The sequence below is a fragment of the Battus philenor genome, unplaced genomic scaffold (genome assembly GCF_028537555.1).
Source record: "Battus philenor isolate CCGP_79_NKW_IND1 unplaced genomic scaffold, ilBatPhil1.0.hap1 SCAF_27, whole genome shotgun sequence".
NCBI classification, from domain to species: domain Eukaryota; kingdom Metazoa; phylum Arthropoda; class Insecta; order Lepidoptera; family Papilionidae; genus Battus; species Battus philenor.
This window is the reverse complement of record NW_027181690.1, coordinates 6,078,100-6,099,425: the sequence shown is the minus strand read 5'-3', so window position 1 is coordinate 6,099,425 and position 21,326 is coordinate 6,078,100. Positions and strand designations below refer to the sequence as shown.

Below are 21,326 nucleotides of genomic sequence, written 5' to 3'. Positions count from 1 at the left end.
CAAATAAACCCTATTTGTTATTTAAATACATATTTAGTCGTCAAAGAACTGTCAGATTACACGGAAAAATTAAAATCTCGTTTCTTTTAATTATCATAAATTGTTTTCGTTTAGTTCTTCAAGATTGAACAAAAGGTTTCCAATTAAATGAACTGACATTTTGATTTTAAATGCTATAGTACCACGATCATATTATTGTGGATGTTATTTATATAATCCTTCATCCAGAATCTCAGTATAAAAGAAGATAACGCACGCAGAATTCTTTCAATTGTAATTTATACGAACGACGAACATAAATAATCTATAACAAGTCTTTAAAGAACACTCGAAGCTCAGGAATACGTAAAAAGTCATTTATTATTATAAGATTATTAGATTTTATTAACAGTGCAGTTAATCCGAGGAGTGTTTATATTTTATAAATATTAATTTCTTTTACAGCATATTTTATCGCGAAACTGCTTTGAAACGTATTTTAATATTAGCAAGGTATTGTTCAACGTATTTTGGCTTATTCTTGGAGAATCTGTCGGCATCTTCAAAGAAAAATTGGTTTATTTTCACAGCCTACTATAATTAATTATTCCTAAACTAATACTACGAATTTACAGGTAATAGTTTTTTTTACTTTGAAAATGAGGTCATTCCTTTAAACCGGAAATACTAACATACATATATGAACTATTTATTAGTATTATTAATAAAGTAAATTTGACATACAGTTACCGAAACAAAATATAAAGATCAAAGTTCATTTACAGTTTCAGATAAGTAATTTTTTGGTCTCCTATTATAATTCAACTAGAAAGGTCTTTTTTATAACTAATAAAGGCTTTATTTACAAATATTCTTTATAAATACTTTCTATTGAAATATTATCTTAAATATTGCGGTTTAAACAAATAATTTTTAAGTAAACTTATTCGTTTAGGTGCAAATGCTATTAAATGAGTTTTTACATCATAACTCTGACTTAAATTTCATATTTGGATCAACAGGTCTTGGGCCACTGTATTGCAACATGCATCAAGCTATCAATACAATAATTATTTACGAATGTCCTTAATAAATGTCTTGGATATATTAATACCAAACTGTTACGTCTTGAACCTTTACCAATACTCTAAACCGTTAACTTAATACTGCTTACTTTCACTATCATTACTGAAAGTTTATTGTTCATTATTTACATAACAACGTTACCACATCACCCTCTCGAATATCTCTTTCTATGCTCAGGCATAGGATATTGAAGATTTTGTTTTAGATAATAATATTTGTTTGTAACCGCAAATCTTACAATTTGACAACATATATACAATTTTTATATACAAAAGTATATTTAATTTATTAACAAAATATTTACAATAGTGTGAAACACATATATCAGTTATTTGCTTATTTGTAGAATGCCGAAAATATAATCTATTTTCAAATAGTTACAATTCATTGCTTTTATAAGAGATTTCGTTAATAAATTATAAACTTTAATATTCTGGTAACGCCTGATCAGTTTATAGCACTGTTCTTTCAAAATAAATATTATTTTTAAATAACTTGCAGGCGTTTCATTTTTTTGAAGCTGTGACTTCAATTTTTTAGGATATCTGAATTGTAATATCAATAATAATTTTAATAATTTTCAAGTTAATGATAGTAGAAAACAATAAAGCTTTTGTTTTACATGCCAACGCCCTTTTGAGAAATTTAAAAGTAAGAAGTAGTGAATTTTGTAACAGTAAGAATACAATAATACTATGGAACTAATAATATTCAGTCTAAGAATATAGGAGACCGACAAAAAATATCCACGTTTCTTTCTCTTATAGTAAAAAGTTACTGCCAGTAAAACATAAACTTAATGATAGATCTTGCCATCTTGCATTATATTACATGGATTTAGATTCAAAAGTTCTTGGCAACACCAAGTTTACATTTGTCACCTTGAGATTATAAATTATATGGCTCATAAGGTCAGAGATTTCTCCTGCAACTCCGTCCTTCAAACCGGAGCACTTAGAGGTTTTCTCGCAATACCTTGATAAAATAAATATAATATATAATAACGATTCATTCGGATTCATTCGGTACATATGGTCAAAATTAAAATTCAGATTTCAATAAACAAATCTAACAGAATGTATTGAGTATGTATACATTGGAATTTTTAGAATTAAAAATCTCTCTTTCTAGAAATGTTTGTATTATTTATTTTAAAGACATAGGAAAACAAACATTTATTAATTTATTTTAGAAAAATTAAAAAAAAAATTTCTAAAGAGTTTTAAACTCTTAAATTTTTATTTTTCGGTGTTATGTTTTAAAAGCTGATAAAATGCAACCAAAGACCATGAATGACCATAGACTGAATTGCCGAATACATTGTAATATATTGTATCTAACCTCTTTATGAAGGATTTTAGATCTGATTGTAAGATTAACATATCGTGAAAATTTTTGGTAATAAATTTTGACATTTAAAGCTTGTAGAAAATTTGTTTTCAAAACTCAAACGACTAAGCTTTAAGCTATGCAGCCATGTTTAGTGCTTGCGCTGACCTTTGTCTAATTCAAATTAGTTTTGCGTAAAGCAGGTAATAATACTGTGTGATTCTGTATGCCGACGCGACGTTGAGTCATTATAGGAAAGATGTGACCGGTAAAAATACAGTCGTCAGTTGTTGGCCTTACTCCTAGCGGCTCGTATCGTTCTTTTTGCTCGACCGCGCTGTGCTTCTATTATTATAAACAAAACAATAAAACGTCAACGTACTAATATAGTTTGCCACGCGAATTAATTAACTCGTAACGTTTTGAAATATAAAAACAGTATATTCTGTGAAAATATTTTAATTAACTTAATAAAGTAACACGTGAAACAATCAGACCTTTCACTAGTTTCATGACGGCCTTGCTTTGAAGTAACACCTTCGGGCAGCACACACCGGTTTTATAAAACGTCCGACTCTATTACAAAGTGAACTTTCTATAAATACGCGGACATATTGTCCGGGGTCAGTTGGTGTCAAAATGTTCAGACTTGTGGTGTTGTGCGCTATCTTCGTGGCGTCTGGAACTGGAGCTTCTGCTGTTTTTGGTTCGAGGTCGAATACTGAACAAAACAGAGTACTTCACGAGAGTAACGTTGCGAATCCTTCCGGTTACTATACAAAACGATCAACGCCTTCGTTCAGGGCTTTGGAACCTTTCTTTCAAAATCCACCACATCGGATATCGACCCAGATAGCTTATGTGAATGAAATTAAAAAGAGATCTATTTCCTTCGTTCCACCTAAAAACTATGCACCGGCAACTCCTTACGCCCCCTCCTTTTACGCTCCACCCACCATCCATTTTACCTTATCCTCTCCTTATCTTCCTAAAGGTCCATTTGTTTCTGCATACACTCCTCCTGCTCACTACATTCAGAAGAGATTGTCTTACATAGCGATTCCATTAGCAACCCACTCAAGCTCTCTTCCTGGCCTGTCAGTATCTGGGTACCCAGTGTCTGATTACGTTATCCAGAAAAGAGAAATCCAAGATCCTGAGAAAAGTTATTGAAGACCGGCGGAATTCAAGACTGCAATTAGATAAAATCACACATAATAGGAAAATAAAAAAATTAACAAGTCATTTTTTATTTAACCATTAATAGAAGAATAAATATTACGTTTTGTTTTTATCTTATTTTTCCCAGAAACAATATTATTTGTATTATGTTTTATTCATAGAATAATGTATACATATATGAAACACATCGTAGATCTATATTAAATAATAACCATGCAGCGCGTCTATTAACGAAACTGGCCTGAATTAATTACGACTCGATGTTAGATCCGGATTTTTAATTTATAAAATGTTAAAAACGCTTTGTATACCTGACCTTTTTAATATTAAATATGCACATAATTTAATTCTCACGGTAAAACCGGTTACAAAAAGAACTATATATTTTATAATATTTCGCAACCGAAAAATTGATTGATTGTATTCAAACAAAACATACAGATTATATATAATACATTACAGATGTTTTATAATTAGTTGATAACATTGACCGTGTAGCTAAGATATAAAATTCGTTACTAATCTAATTGAAAATCTAAATACAGGGTGGTTGATTATGTTATAGCTTTAAAGCGCTATGTAGCTCATTCAGTAATTTTTTTAATGTTTTTTTATCCATTAATAATTTATGTTTAACGTGATCGCTCTGAAATATGTAACATTAATTGATTTTTTCAATTAAAGTTTTAATATTTCTTATAGGCATCTGTTTTATTAGAATGCCACAGGCAAATAACTTTTGACAACAGGAACAGATAGTAAACAATAAATTAATTATAATACTTAGTAATCCGAATTATAGAACGCTTTTTCTTACCTCACTTTCATCAAGTTATTTATAATTTCTAAAACCTGTGGTTACTAAAAATTAACAAGAAATTAGCCATACATTTACCGCTTAGAATCAATAACACCTAAAACAAATCAACCTGTATGTAATATTATTTATATGATGAGTTGTTGACATTGTTATAACATCTATCTATGATTAGCCCACACTTATATCCATAATAAAAAAACGAACATGTGCAGATCTTTTTAACTTATTCTAAATTATATATAATAAAAATTGTATTTATGCTTTTGATCTTTTTGCTATTGAATCTTGGGGACCCCGTTCGATTAGAGACTGTACCATAGACATTGTTGTACTGTAACATGAAATAACAATTAGATTACACATGATAACTTTTTTATGTAACTCTAATAGGTGTAAAGTCTGCGTAATTGTAATCGATTGCATGACGAATGCTTTGCAGGAGAAACGAGACATTGACTTCATGACATGGCAACATGTGTGCAGTAAACGACGTATGATATTTTTTGTCTATCAAGTATTTTGAGAAAGCTTGTGTGTGACATCTCCTGTTATTTAAAAAAATATTCTATTAATTAAAATTTTAGTGAACTGGCTATGCCTGTTTTGCTGAAGGTAGTTTTGGTACTAATGTAGTACCATAATTTAAGTAATGCTAGTCCCGCGGTAGAACATATTTTTTTTTATAATTCACACTTTTTGCATTCATTATATAGGAGTGTCACTGTTCATAAACAAGCTTCCAGAGAATAGACAGATGCGTCCTCTGCGTACCTTAATATCACACTGCGATCGCCAACCCGCCTGCCACCCGTTGTGATTACGGTATATCCCCCAATAGATATATTTGGAAGAGGCCTATGCCTTGCAGTGGGCGTTTATCGACTGAAACGAATGACGACTACATTTTTACAAATTGCAAACAATGGAGCTTTTACTGATAACGTCAATCACTGATAATTATTAAATGTAAGGCTGTAAATGCTGCGGCCTTTTGCCTTGCATTGGGTGTCTACTGATTGGAAGGAAATAATGGTAATTAAACTTCATACCGTAGATAGTGTATTTCGTAGCTATATCATATTTGCCGAACATAGTTATTAAAACGTTCATAAAACCACACTTATGTAAGCAAGTAAAAGGGACAAATGATTTATTGATCAATAATTAATTACAAGTAAACATTACGTTTTTAAAAGAATGCAGGTTAGTACTAGTAGTAGTAGTGTAGTTAGTACCACATATACTTAGCTCGTTATCACTATCATTTTTTTTATTTATTTTCTTAATTATTATTTATTTTCTTATTTTTTGTTTCACTAAACTTCCCTATTATACATTTTACAAACTATAAATAAAGTATACAAAACAATTAAACTATATGTACTACTTTCTATGAGTGAACACTACGTGCATAAAGTCAAAACTAAGTTGCAAAGTAGATTACGCTGTATATTATAAACCAAGTTACACTACACAACCAAACATTAGAAGAAATTATGCTTAACTTCTTAATTTGAGATATTTTAACATTTAAAATATTTGTTTCTTTAATTATGTTATTACGAATATTGCACATGTCGTGCAGGCATGTCGAAAATCAGCTGTTATTCAGATGGATATTGGAATAAAGCATATTAAAATTAAGCTTTATTAGCAAATCAGGACTGTCAATTTTGCCTTGCGTCTACTTTCAAGAAAAATTAATCTGATATGGACAAGTCTATCTTCATAGCTATGTAAACAGTTACAGACGCCATTCGCATATGTCAAATAGTATATAAACCTTTTCTGTGTGTTATCGGATCTTTTAAAATATATGATATAAAGTGGGTTTCAGATAGTAGAGCAATATTAAGGAATAGATCGTACAAACCATTAAAAAAAGACAGCGATCTCTGGATTCCGCAATAATTTTTTTTGGTAATAAATTATGAATTCACAATTAATACAATAAGTTGTGAATTGTCTGGTATTTACTTTGTATCGAATACAATATAGTATTAAATTACTTTGGTAATTTGATATTATCTTATATTTTGTGTGCTCTGATTAATTTCACTGGTACATCATTATGAAAGGCAATCAAAAAGACTAACAAAAAAGGTTGTCTATCTACCTTGTGAGTGGACGTCCGTATACTTGTCAGACCATGATCTCTACTCCAGACCCTTAAAGCCTTAAGCGTCATCTGTTCTTAGTGAACTACCCATTACCACTCCATCTTGCCAATCTGCTGAAGTATATCGGTTTCTTTCGTGTAATCTTATCTGTTGACAAACTAAGACGCAATATTCAAAATTAACATCTCATTGATATGGAGAGGACGTATGACTTACTTTCGAATAAGTTTGTAAGTATTGCAAGTCTTGTTGCTTTAAAACAAAACGACGCATTCAAGTAACCTTGCTGTCGTCGTATGGTACGTTGTTCTATATTTAGATTCCCACCAATGTCTGTGGTTTTATCATGTGTTGAAAACGTTTAAGAAATTTAACTCATTATCAAGGTATTAAAAGAATTACAAAATCCATAATTTATTTATTAATTGTCAGCTATGTGGTAGTGAGCATGCCACATAGTGCCCAGAAAAGATGGCCGCTAGGAGAATGTTTTTGGAGCGTAGACTACGGACTGGAAAGCGCAGTGAGGGAAGTCCATCCACAAGTTAATGCCGTCAGAAGACGCAAGATGGAGACAGTTTCAGAAACCTATGATGTAACAAGTCTATGTTCCGCAGTGTACGTCTTACCGCTAAAATGATAATGATCAACAAGGAACCTGTAAATTATTGTACGATTCTTGATATGTTATTAGAACATAATGTAGTCTAATTACTGTATATATACATTTTGTCCTGTGATATGATGCGTTTTAATTAATTTGTCCCTGTGATTATTACATTTTGTGGTAATAGTCGAAACGTAAATGAATACCATTGAAAAAAATTATGTTAATTAATTATTAATGTACAAAGTCCATAAACTTTGGCGATGAGGAGTTTTTTGATTATATTCACTAAAAAAATGGTTACTTGGGTTTTTGTTACAAAAAAGTAGCGATATGTAAACTCTTGCTTATATTTCTTTACAATTTGTGACGTACACTAAAATCATTAGTCCCTTTCACTTCCTTACAAAAGTGCGTTTAGATCAGCGCTATATTATTATAGTATTGTAACACTTAAAAAGTGGATGCTAATTTTTAATACATCCCTAAGTAATAATGAACATCACATCTGCAACATTAACAGCCAAATGATAAGATAGTACTTAAGTTACCTGGAAGATTTCTTATAACAGAATCATTTCGTAGCGCAGTTCTTCTCCTGGATTTCAATACCTAACAGATGCAGATGCTACTGTATAAACTGTCTGTTCACCAGTTTTAGTAACAAAGAATTTTTATCACGATTACATTTTATGAAAAGTCAAAAACTACATCTCCTTTAATTTAAAACAACGGACATTGCCAAGGACGACGAAGGATAAAAATCGATGCAAGCTACGCCTGCCCAAACTCTCATAAAGAAAAAATTACAGACGTCTTAATTTGTCAAAAAAACTTGTGAATATTCAAGGAGACGTCAACACTTTTAATGCTATGGAAAAGAATGTATTTATAAGAATTTTCTACAACCGAAAAATAATTCTTTGTTGTGTTCATATGTGGAGACTTCATGTTACTGGCCACAACGACAACAATATTTTTAACGATGAATAATTCTTGAACGTTCGAATTAAAATTCGAACACCGATTTGAATTCGGACGCCGTCAGTGATGTAGAGACTGCCATTGCGTTCTGATCGAAATTGTAAATTGTAAATAACCTTTGTATAAATATGTCTGTATACACCATCTCGATCATTCTGCGCCATCATTCACCTAGCATTAAGGATCGAATACTTGCTTGGATTGTAACTCACTTCCTCCCGTTGATGTACATATATTCAATTAAATACTAAACACGACCATCCTAAACAAAAAACATATAGAAATTATTATCATCAAATCAGACGCCCACTGCAAGGCAATGGTCTCCCCCAAAATCGTCACGATGACCAACCTTGCGCTGCCCGGACCCCCAGCGACTTCCTGCAAGCTTGACTATGTCGTCGGTCAACCTAGTAATAGATTAGTAATAGTATATAATAAGTAAGTATAATAATAAGTAATAAAGAAACGTACTAAAAATATAACAAATATTTTATAAGCGTTATATACTTATTCACGCAAGTAACATGAAAGTTAATACGAATATAATATATTCAAGTACAGATGTACACCTTAACATTTATAGCTTGTTTTGCTTATTGATTGATGCTATTCACCTGTTGACATTTACAGTTTCACCGACTTTGTTGTTACAAAATCATTATTTTTTTATTTACTAAAATTAAATTATCGGTATATAAAAACAAAAAAAAGTGTTGACTCGATACGACGCAGCTGTTGTTTATATCTAAGTGCACAAGTATATATACAGGGTGAATAGTTATAAGTTATGTATGGCTCATTTTCTTGAATATTACACTTTCACTTAACAATTTTGGAGGGATTTAAATTTAACTTTTTAATAATTTATTTATATTATTATCCACGAAGTATATATGGATTATTGTATGTTTTGCCTATATGTACATGTTAACTACCCGATTTCATCCCTAACTATTTCCATACTATGTTTGTCTGACAGAAATTGCCTCGTGTGATAAGACCGCCCTTTGACGACCCGACCTTTGTCTTTACTATTATGCAAATATATATTTTATTTATTTTATAGCGTGTAAAATAAAGAGTATAAAATAAATACGGTTTATTTACAGTAAACACCTGGTATGTTATTAGAGGATTGCCAGAAGAGCTCAAATTAATAGAAATTGAAATATGATTCTCGACATAGGCTTCCCAATATAATAGAATTATTAAACAAGTTTAAGTTTAATAAACTCTTTGAAATTTATTAGATAATAATTCATAGACAAGGAAATGTGCTGTATTGATATACACTGTCGTCCCAAATAGTCTTGATTGATTGATCTCACATTTACTACAGTATTAAAGCATATTTTATGAGTAAATAAAGTCCAATATCAATGTACGTTTACTTTTGTATTATTTCTATAAGTAACGCTAGATCTAAGTAGCGAAAGAAGCATGACCATAGTTTAAAACATGAGATGACACGAATATGACAGGCTAGCAAGTTAGCTAACATTTTAAAATATTGCCGCTGATATAAGATTTCTTTATATCTAATATATAAAATTCTCGTGTCACGGTGTTCGAACTTGAACTCCTCCGAAACGGCTTGACCGATTTTTACCAAATTTTACACGCGTATTCAGTATGTCTGAGAATCGGCTACTATCTATTTTCCATACCCCGGAGTGATAAGGGTGCTCCACCCCTAAATTTTATTTTTAATTTTTTAGACAATTTTTTTGTTTTTTATTTTATTATAATACAACATACAAAAATACATACAACCCTAAATTTTCACCCCTCTACGATCAACCCTTATCTTACATTTGTTAATTAAAAACTTTAATTTTTTTTGCAAAACAACGTTTGCGGGATCAGCTAGTTCATATATAATAAAGATTTACGATATATCCCAGGCCTTCCTATTCTTAATATTAAAATAAAGTATAAATATAAAATTCGTTTATTGAATATTAGAACTTTTAACAGAGCTCTTATTGATTGTCAAATTGTTGTCTATTTATTTATTTTTATTTTTGTCTCTACTCTGCTTCTAAGATGCTAAAGTTGCGGAGAAGAAGCTAAAGAAACTCCACAATAACAGATCTTTTAATTAAGCATAACACAGATTTATACTCATTGACTTATCAGATATAGCCTAAATATAATCAAAACAATCAAGCGACATCACTGCCAAGGATTCCAAGCATGCAAATATTTTTTATTGAATTGTTTGTTGAAGCTTTTTCCGTCAATTTATTTTTAATATGTCTTTTAAATTTTGTTAAAACTAAAATTAAAAGTATTAGGGGGATCGGAAAGTAAGGTCGTTTCATTCGACATATTTTACAGAAAAACCTGATTTCTACCGCTGTGTGTGCTTTACGTGTTTAACTTGGTTTGTTGGCTAGTTTACATGGTTAATATTATAATGTATATACATCAAAAATTGTTAAATTTTAAAGGTAACGGTTGGCTCAGCAGATCAGCACATGTCATGTCACGGTGTTCGAACTTGAACTCCTCCGAAACGGCTTGACCGATTCTTACCAAATTTTACATGCGTATTCAGTATGTGTGAGAATCGGCTACTATTTATTTTCCATACCCCTAAGTGATAAGGGTGGTCCACCCCTAAATTTTATTTTTAATTTTTTAGACATTTTTTTTGGTTTTTATTTTATTATGATACAGCATACAAAAATACATACAAATCTAAATTTTCACCCCTCTACGATCAACCCTTATCTTACATTTGTTAATTAAAAACTTTATTTTTTTTTGCAAAACAACGTTTGCGGGATCAGCTAGTAATTAATATAATAATTAGTAAAATTATGTTGGTTACATATACGTCTCCTTGATATTGAGTTTATCGGTTATGTAAAACATTAAAATTTAATGATAACATTTACGCTATAAGAAGTTGATGGAATAAAAAATGTGACAAGGAAATGTCGCGTAGGACAGTTTTTATACAGCCCGTATTTGTATCAGCTACGCACTTGGACAGAATATGTACCTTACGTTAGGTATAACAAGCTTCGTTTTAAGGTCTCTTGCATTTGTATTTGAATTTGCTTCATCCGTCATTCATGACAAACATTCATTAATAAGAACAACGATAAAATAATGATTTTGTTTTATTTCGCTCTATGCCAAAATATATTTATTATTAATGTAAAATTTATTTAATACAGCTAACATAAACATTAAAAAAATCGAAAAAAAAGATTGGTATTCTAGTGCTACCGAAAACGCTGTACCATGCCATAGGTAAGGGCAGCGCAAGGAACCGAGGACCATAAGAACAAAAGCATCGCAGCATTGACGTCGGACTGTCGTAATGGAACGGCCGACACCCCTTCTCAACCTCTCCACTACCTTCTACCACCTAGGGCACGGTACAACTGTTTTAGAAACACTATGATAATAGTATTTATACTATGTTCTCAACCTTTTATGAACTGTTTTTAAAAGAAAAAAAAAGATCTTTTGATTTGTCCATTCCATTTCAGCCGTATGTCATTCACTGCTGGCACAAAGGCTTCCTTAATAGATTTTCAATACGACCGGCTTGAAGCAGCCTACATCTAGCGGCTTCAATACGATCGTCTATCCACCGGGTAGACGATGTACGCTGCTCTTGCCAACCTTAAGGAACCAGCAGTATCTTTGACTTGTTAATCCCCTGGACTATGTCGGCTACTTTTGTTTAAAATTTATTAATGACGTCGTAAAAAAATCTCACAGCATTTTCCATGACTCGTTGAACGACTGTGAGCTAGCCAATGAGGCTAATTTTTATTTACTCTATAATAAATATTTTATATATCTAGATAAAGTAGTTTTTAATGAAAATTAACATTTCATAATTACATTCTTTTTTATCCTTTGTTGGCGAAGCATTCGACCTCTGGCGAGAACCTGATCTTGAACTTTAAGATTCATTTGCTATTAGACCCCGCATGTTCCACAAGAAAAGCTTCAACGACCACTAGAGGACAGTACTGTCGTCGATGGGAAACAAATCAACAAATGAATCATACGCTATAAATTTATTTAATAAATAAAAAGACTTAAAAAAGAATGACATTAAGGTTAAATCATAGCTAATTATTAAAACTTAATCGATAACTAAAGCTTTCTGATTAAATTATTACAATAAAGTCCGTAAATCCTATATTTATAAAAAAAATTGTATATCACACGGTGCTTTGCTAAAAATTGCGCTAAATACATGTCTTATAAATCAAATGTCTTGCTAATTCGTTTAATTACCTATTCTGATAAATTAAACTAAATAATTAAGTTTTAATCTTAAAATTTGATATCTATTTATTTATTGACTGTTTGATGTAACGAAGATCCCCGGGTCGACTAGCAATACATAGAATATATTTAATGGTACTTACGATTTATAATATGAGATTACTGATCTCATTGAGTTCTTACAATGCTCAAAGGTGCGACAATAATTATGCATTAAAAAAGACTAAAAGATCACTTGCCGTGTTGTCGGCCCACGCCTTTTAAATATAAAGATTATTTATTCTTATTTCAAATTGAAAGGTTGCGCAATTAACCGGTAACTTGTTTGCAATTTGTATTTAAATATATGTTACAGCTGAAACCTGGTTGCAATGGATCAAGTTAGTGTAGAATATCTGCTCAGTACTTTTTCTTAACAGATTCAGAAAAGTTCGAATTAGGTACTTCAGTTTAATGATTTGAATCATTGTCATGTGTCCTTGTTCTTCGTATCTAGGACCTACCGAATGTATAGTACATAATGACGCTAATGAAAAAAAATTACAAAAAAATGAAACCATTAGAGAAAGAAATGTTTAAAATTGAAAAGCAGCTTATACAAAAATGATTTCAAAAGTATTTAATTCATTTACTAAATCTTTCTAATAAATGTTAAATTTTTAAATGCTAAAAGTTGCTCAAAAGTTGAAGTTATTCTACAAAGTGTACAGACACAGGTTTTTTAAATGGCGACTAAAACCTAAAACGAAATGCTTATGTAAATTTGCATTTTAACATAGTATAAGAAAAGAAGATGACTTTAAAAACTTTTAGCGAAATAGCTGACGAAAGGGTAATGAAAATAGGTGAGCTTTCGTAGCAAATATTAAGTACTTAACGATTAATCGAATGTTGACAGAACTTTTAAACGAAATAATAATAAAGTGTCAATACTAGTAACCGAACCTTGGCCTTGATTGACATAAATATCAGCTTCCTGAATGTACAGCTTTCGTACTGTTGGACACATCTTTCATATAAATAGAATGTGCTGTCAGTACAAACATCAGTTACTTCCACGATGTTCAAGCTTATCGTATTGTCTGCTGTCCTCGCCGCGGCGTGCGCCGAGCCGGGTGTGCTGCTTGCGTCTGCTCCGTACTCGGCCACGATCCCGGTGCCCGTGTCCACCAGCTACGTGCAGCACAGTGGCAGCTACTTCTCCGCTCCCGCCGTGTACTCGGCCCTGCCCTACTCGCACTTCATCAAGAAGCGCTCGCCGCAGCTGTTCGGCAGCTACCTGACGCCCAGCGTGTACTCGGGCGCGCCGCTGGTGAATCCGTACCTGGCGGCACCCTACTCGGCTGCCGTGCTGCCCGGGTACGCAGCGCCCGCGCACTTCATCAAGAAGCGCTCTGCCGCTCTGCTGGCCCCGTCCGCCTCCTACATCGCATCCGCTCCTATCGCCTCCACTTACTTCTCCTCCGCTGCCCTGCCCACCACTTACTCCTCCGCCTTCCTCCCCAGCCCTTATTATCCCGCGTACCCGTACTACTCCGCCGGATTCCCTTACTACAAGAAGTGAATAGGTGATTTCGTCAAATGCAAGAATTCACAATGCCATGGAAATGAATTTTAATAAAATATTTCTATAAAACCTTATTTTTTTATTGTTTACTATATAATATAATACTAAAGTAACTCTCGATTTGCAACTTTCGATTTTAAATAAACATTTAACAGTCGTTTGCAAAGTTTTGAAAATAACTTTTTTACGCTTTATATAACTTGGACGTCGTTTTTGCCTCGGTAATAGATTTTTGAAACGCGCCTACATAATTCATCGCAGTCACTACCTTCTCACCTCCTATAGTCTATTCGGCCTCCATCACAGAGAGATGCTACAATCAAAAAAAACTTTCCGAACTCAATTCCGAAGTCATATGCTACAATATAACAATATTTCGTAATTGGGTTATCATATAATTTATACTATTAACAGTAACAATTAAATAATTTGTGAACATGTATAATAAAATCAACATGTTCCTCGTACTTTGACTATTATAAAAAGTAAAATTTTTATAAATTATTTATATATAACATATAAAATGACTTTAAAAAATTCATTTTATATGTAATAGATTCAGGCGTTACCTTGCGGAAGTCCATCCTAAGTAAAAAAAGGACTAATATATAGCTACTTCCGCTATGCAGCAATAGTTGTGCAATAAAGTTCACCGCCCGCCAGGCCGCTGATAAATGCGCGTGCGGTAAACAATGCGAAACACAATTACCATCGGTAATTCACTCAACACGTGTTTCACCCGTCCACGGGGCATCCTCAGCAGATGTTACACCGACCAGTGCCAAACACCGAGTTAGTGTTTTCACCGAGTCGGTGCTGCTAGTGGGCGGTGCACTCCATTGCACGACTACTGCTGCATAGCGGAAGTATATTAGTATATTAGTCCCTTTCTTACTTAAGTTCATTTCAGTTGCAGACAGTTTCCGTTTAAACCGAATATCAGTTTATTCGAGGAGGTATCATCACCACTAGTTACTTATGTAATTCCTTAGAAACAAGTCTATGGACGTTTGAATATATATATTAAATTTGTATATTAACTATTTTGAAAATTAAAGACAATGACAATCTGCAGCAATTACAATAATGATATCGTTTATAATAATGAAGTTCCCTCTACCCTAAGGTAGACTGGTAGAGGACGCCTATGGCGTTAAGTCCGCCATTGTACATTTATATGCATAAAGAGTAAATAAATAAATATGTTCCGCAAGGTAGTGTTTTGGGGCTAAAACTTTTCCTAAAACCCATCAATGATTTGTATAATTAAAAAATTGTAAATTGCAAAATCATAAAATTTTTGGATACCACAGCTCGTTTATTTTACGGATAAGCTTGGGACGAGTCAAAAAATCACGTTGAAACTGGCAAAGAAATGGTTGCTGACTGGCTTAAGTATGATCTACTAAACCCAATACATCCAAAACGAACTATTACGTTCCAATACTGTTTGTACTTTGCTAGTCACCAAAGATTTGATATGCTTATAATCACTCCTCAATCTCCAGCTATTGGTGCTCACAATTTTCTCAAGATTAGAATTTATAAGTATCTAGGTGCAGTTTTAGTATAAAAACAATCATGGATACGCCATATTCGGAAGCTGTCAGTAAAACAAAAAGGCTCGTGTGCATATTTAAAAACCTAAGGCCCAATCTATTTTTTTATTCTCTCTTTAAGCTAGAAAAATCACAAAAGGTATCCATCCACTGAATCGTATACAGGCTACAATATTTTAACCTTTAGACAGCTTTATTTAAATATGTTGGCGACTTTCTGGGACATTTAGAACCTGTTTATATATTTTTTTGTTTTTTTTTTTATATTGACAGTTTGTGTTGCTATGCAGTTTAATAGATATTCGTTTATTCTATCAGACTATTGTAAAATATTATTTTACTGTTATCTAGTTGTGTAAAATTAAAGTTAACCATCACACGTTAGCCTACAAAGTATTTTCTTTTTTTTTTAAATTATGACATTTCATCTTAAAACGCTCATTTATCTTGTAATGACACGTTGACAAATTTCAAACCTTCTCAACAATCAAAAATTATCATACGCAGGTGTCAGCTCGGCATTTAAATAAAATAAATTCAATTATTCCTATAAAAGTTTTTTCATCAAACAATTTCATTGCTAACTAAATTATATAGCAAAATACTCGTAAATAAAGGCCCTAATTTATCTACACTGTGATATATATAAAACACTATAATATATAAAAAAATACAATACATTGTTTAAAAAAACTAATGAAGCCATAGTTTTCGTGATATAGCTTTTATTGTAAACTTGCTTTGATGATTTTCTGAAAAATAAACCTTACAGAAAAATCAGGTTTGTTATAACTTTAAAAAATTTTTATTCTTTAGATAACATAAGGGTATGAAAAAAGAAAAGAAAATAGTGTTATGAGGTCTATATAACATTGTGTCGTGGAAAAAACTGTTTAGACCGCCAAGTTTAAACGCTAGAACTATTTTAAAAACTATCTGTTGCACGTAATTTTTCCGATAACAAAGTTCTGATAATAAGTAAATTATCTCCTATATTTAAACATTTAGCATTGATATTGGCATTTAGAATAAAGATGTATTTTTGTTGCTACAGTACTAACCCGAATGGATTACTGTTACTGTTGCTGTTTTTTTCTGTCAAATCAATAATTTATTATATCAAATGAAAAGAAATTTTATAAACCCAAGCGTTTTCGTTAGACATTGTCTAAAAATATAACTGTCGTTTTAAATATCTAATATTGGGGTGAAACACGTATAGAGTCAATTAACGGTGGTAGTTGTGTTTCGCATTATTTACCGCACGCGCATTTATCAGCGGGCTAGCGAGCGGTGCACTTCATTGCACGACTACTGCTGCATAGCGGAAGTAGCTATATATTAGTCCCTTTCTTAGCTATCGATTTAAAGCAATCAAATTACATGCGTTGTAATGTTTACATGGAGCTATGTTTAGAGTTTCGCTGCGAGATCGAATCAGAAATATGGAGATCGGCAGAAAAACCAAGGTCACCGAGGTAGCTCTAAGAATTGCTCGTCTAAAGAGACAGTGAGCAGATCACATCACTCGTGCAACTGCTCGTTCTCAGGGCAGAATGGTTCTCGAGTGGGGTCCACGACCGGGAGACGCCGAAAGACGCCGTAGAAAGTCCACTATAAGACTGCGGGAATTCACTAAGTACAGCGCAGAACCGGTCATTGGGCTGGCTATCATTGGGGAGGCCTTTACCTTGCAGTGGACATTTATCAACTGAAAAGAAGAAGAAACAGAATAAAACGTACATAATATTTCATCCGCATTATGTGTTTAAATAATTTTAAACAAAAAGTTAAGCAACATGTTCAGGGAATTATTTCATCACTAAAAGTAAGCAACCGATAGATGAAGAAGATATCCTTAATTAATCGAAAGTGGCCGTAATAGCCCAATGAATTAAAATGTTGAAATAGCAGTGGGCAGGCCAAATTGCGTGCGGAAAACATAGCAGCTCGCCCTTTAGGTTCTATAGTGAAGACCAGGAACCAACAATGTATTGTTTCTGAAGACATTAATGCTGTAGGCCCTAAGGCTTTTACAGCTTCGTCGGTACTGAGTGCACGGAGCGGAAAGGTCCGTAAGCTAGATTTAATAACTAAAAACTAAAGCTGGTAGGACTCCTAACAATTGCACAGGAGCGCTCGCACGTTGTTAAGGCTCTTAGCGGTAGAGCTTTGACGGGGTGTGTTGCTGAAGTGTGCTTGCAGCTTAGCACGGCAGCATAGACCACAGGCGAGCTGAAGAGAGATTCGACCATTCAACCACAGTTCGCACATGCTGTTCGCGAGCGGCCACTCACTAAAAACTGGTGTTGTGGCGTAGTGGGTGATGTTTTGTTCTGTTGTGTCGAACGCGATGGCCTGTGTAAAGTATTTGAGGTGCAGTGGTTGCTGATGTTACTGAGTGGTTTGCGCTTGCAGTGTTGTGAGTGTCTGCAGGGGGTGCGGTGTGGCGATTGTTCTGTGGGAACCCTCTGATGGGCGTGAAGAGAACGTTTTTAGGGCGTCTCTTGGTCTTTACTGAGGTGCAGAGGGAGTAACGTGAGGCGCTAGGTATTAGGGGATTGGGATGTGTGGAGGGCAACTCAGAGTAAGTTTTTGAGCAAGCCAGAAAGGACTCTAGGACCGTGAATAGTTTGTGGTCGCTATGGAGGTCTACGTTGCTCTGGAACTAATCCACCCCCGTTGCTATCCGGGTAAAGCGGTTTTGGAGCGTCTGTAGAGCGTTGATGTTGGTGGGTGTGGCGGGCGCGAATACAACGCTCGCGTAAGAGAAAACTCTTACGGTCTTACGCAGCCTGTGCCTGTGCCTAAGTTATAGTTTGCTTGAGGAGCAAATGAGAGGGTAAAGCCTATTAAGGATGTGAGAGGCTTAATTTTTTTATGGCCCCCGTTATTGCTTCCACCCCTATCTGGTTTGAAACAGAGTTGTTTTTTATTTTTACTAATTTTTCACAGTCTTTTTTATTTTCACTCTCAGCTGTCATCCTTCACATAGTCTATCATTCTATTCTTTTATACCACAATTAAATCTGTCTTTCTCCTCCATTCTGATTGCTATTTGTTTATTGTCTCAGCCTTTTCCCTCATTTCTTAGTTTTGACAAAAAAAACCTTCGTTTCTTATTTTTACATGCTATATACATTATCACAGTATACTTATTTTCTAATTTATTACAGATTTTTTGGTTTATATTCTAATTTATTATCATTTAATATAATTTATTGCATTTTGTTGTTCCTATTGTCCAATATCAATTTCATACATTCATTTTTGTTAATTATTTGACAGTTTGGTAAAACTTTAGAAATCCTAGCCTACTGTGTCCGTCATTCATTATGGCGACACACGGTTCACAGAAGCACGAGGGGTCCTTCTTGAGCTTAAACCGGTGAAAGTACTCAGAGAACAACCCAACGTGAAGAGTTGGACTGGAGGACTGGCTGAACTGGAGTTATAATATTAATGATGTTAATGAATCATGAGTCAATAATGCACCCATTCCTATAAACTAAAAACTCTTGAGTGCTTTAATAATATTAATATAAAAATATACTTTTAATTTTAGATTTAAAAATATAAAAAGAATATTTATCATACTACTAATCTAGTAATCACTTAATTAAAAATTATATTATCGATGCTTAACTGAATTAAAATAAAGTCTTGATTTCAAGTTAAAAACACAGAGTTATTTGGAAAAAACTATCGAATAAAATTTGAAAAAAAACGATTACGTCCAAATAAAGTTGATACGTACCTAAGTGAAATATCAAAATTAATTTCCGTTGACACCTGAATACTTTTTTATGAAGTAAACGCTGTACAAAAATTTTAATTCAAAAGAGATAATATTTATTTTCAGACATATGAACACCTTGAACCTTAAATTATTAAATATCAGTTAATTGAAAGTCGCACGTATATATACGCTGAAGTACAATCAGCAACATCAGTCACTTCCATGATGTTCAAGCTTATTGTATTGTCTGCTGTCCTCGCCGCGGCGTGCGCCGAGCCGGGCGTGCTACTTGCACCCACTCAGTACTCGGCCACGATACCGCTGCCCATATCCACCAGCTACGTGCAACACAGCGGCAGCTACTTCAACGCGCCCGCCGTGTACTCGGCGCTACCCTACTCGCACTTCATCAAGAAGCGCTCGCCGCAGCTGTTCGGCGGCTACCTGACACCCCGCGTGTACTCGGGCGCACCGCTGGTGACTCCGTACCTGGCGGCGCCCTACTCACCGGCCGTGCTGCCCGCGTACGCCGCGCCCGCGCACTTTATCAAGAAGCGCTCTGCCGCTCTGCTGGCCCCGTCCGCCTCCTACATCGCACCCGCTCCAATCGCCTCCACTTACTTCTCCTCCGCTGCCCTGCCCGCCACTTACTCCTCCGCCTTCCTCCCCAGCCCTTATTATCCCGCGTACCCGTACTACTCCGCCGGATTCCCTTACTTCAAGAAGTGAATCGGTGATTTCGTTCAATGCAAGAATCTACAATGCCATAAAAATAAATTTAAATAAAATACTCATGTAAAATCTACGTCGTTTATTTTTGTCCATCCTGTGTTTTTTATTGTTTTGTTATATAATATTCAATGAAATTATTTTTAATGTTTGCTTTAAGTTAATACTAAATTTAAATTCAGAGCATCCATCAGTGTTAGCAAAAAGCTTAAAATACAACCTTGATAATTACCAATATGCTTTTTCGTAGATCAATTAATGCTCTACCCTAACCTACCAAATATTACTCAAGACAATACAGATTACCATCTATACATAGTACATGGTTTTATCCGTGATTTCGTGTAATATATTAAAAGTATCTCAAAGATATAAAGAAATTATCTCACCATAAACATAGGTAATTATTATATTTTTACGTTTTTACCTTAATTTGCTATAAAAAATAATTATTGAGATATTGGCATTAGTTTGCTTTTGAAAGATATCTATTAATGTTTGTTTAGTTTTGGTATAATTTACATTACACTTGTAGAATAGATAATACATAAATATTTTTTGTATTGAGACTCAATAGCAGACCGTATTTAAATTATTTTATTTCATCATCTTTGGATTAAAGTAATTTGAGTAAAGTGACTTTATTCAAAGGTTCAATAGAAGCCACAAACTCTATATTTACAGAGTTGAAATGGTTCATTTTTTCTTTTTTTTATTACATTTTTCAAGCAAATGCTGATCAGCATTTTGGCTATTTCTGTAAGTCATTGGGCCAAAATGGTGTTACAATAACCCATATCACAAGCCCTAGTAATATTAGATTGTAGAGCTTACTCCGCATACTCTCCGTAAACACGTGTTGCTCAAAGATGAAGAGATCTAGGGGCTATTTATAACTTAAGAGCCAGCTTTGCGGTTGGTTCGCAATACTTTCTACTAACTTATTATTACGCGCTATAAATTGAAATATTTTATGAAAAATAGTGACATACACATGACACATTTGTGCCAGGTCGCTCGAGGTGGCCAAAAAACTATATGTATGATCTTGTATAAGTGAAAATTCAAAATTAATCAAAGGTATAAAGTATGAATTTTTAGACATGTGCAAGCTTCATTAATTGGAATATTCATGAATAGATATTTTTACAGTGCGGTGTAAAAATTGAATAACTAATGTATATCCACTTGTATTATTAGAAAGTTTTAACCTTTATTCGACTTTGACTTTATAATTTTTTTATTTATTGATACAATCAATTTCAGAACAGTACACAAAAGTATAGCTGTGACAAGGGTTTAATAAAATGATGGCGTTGGGGAATTAGGCAAAATATGAGTAGAGATGATAGGAGAAGGCTC

General features: G+C 33.5%; 2 protein-coding genes across 2 annotated transcripts; both read left to right on the top strand.

Moving 5' to 3' along the window:
- Positions 1–13,428: 13,428 nt before the first annotated feature.
- Positions 13,429–14,006, top strand: LOC137925608 (uncharacterized). The gene has a single exon (XM_068769074.1). The coding sequence runs from the start codon at positions 13,431–13,433 to the stop codon at positions 13,932–13,934; it is 504 nt and encodes a 167-aa protein (XP_068625175.1). The 5' UTR covers positions 13,429–13,430; the 3' UTR covers positions 13,935–14,006.
- Positions 14,007–19,460: 5,454 nt separating this feature from the next.
- LOC137925610 (uncharacterized protein CG45076-like) lies at positions 19,461–20,036 on the top strand. The gene has a single exon (XM_068769078.1). It carries the CDS (start codon positions 19,461–19,463, stop codon positions 19,962–19,964), a length of 504 nt encoding a protein of 167 aa, XP_068625179.1. The 3' UTR covers positions 19,965–20,036.
- The last annotated feature ends 1,290 nt before the right edge of the window (positions 20,037–21,326 follow it).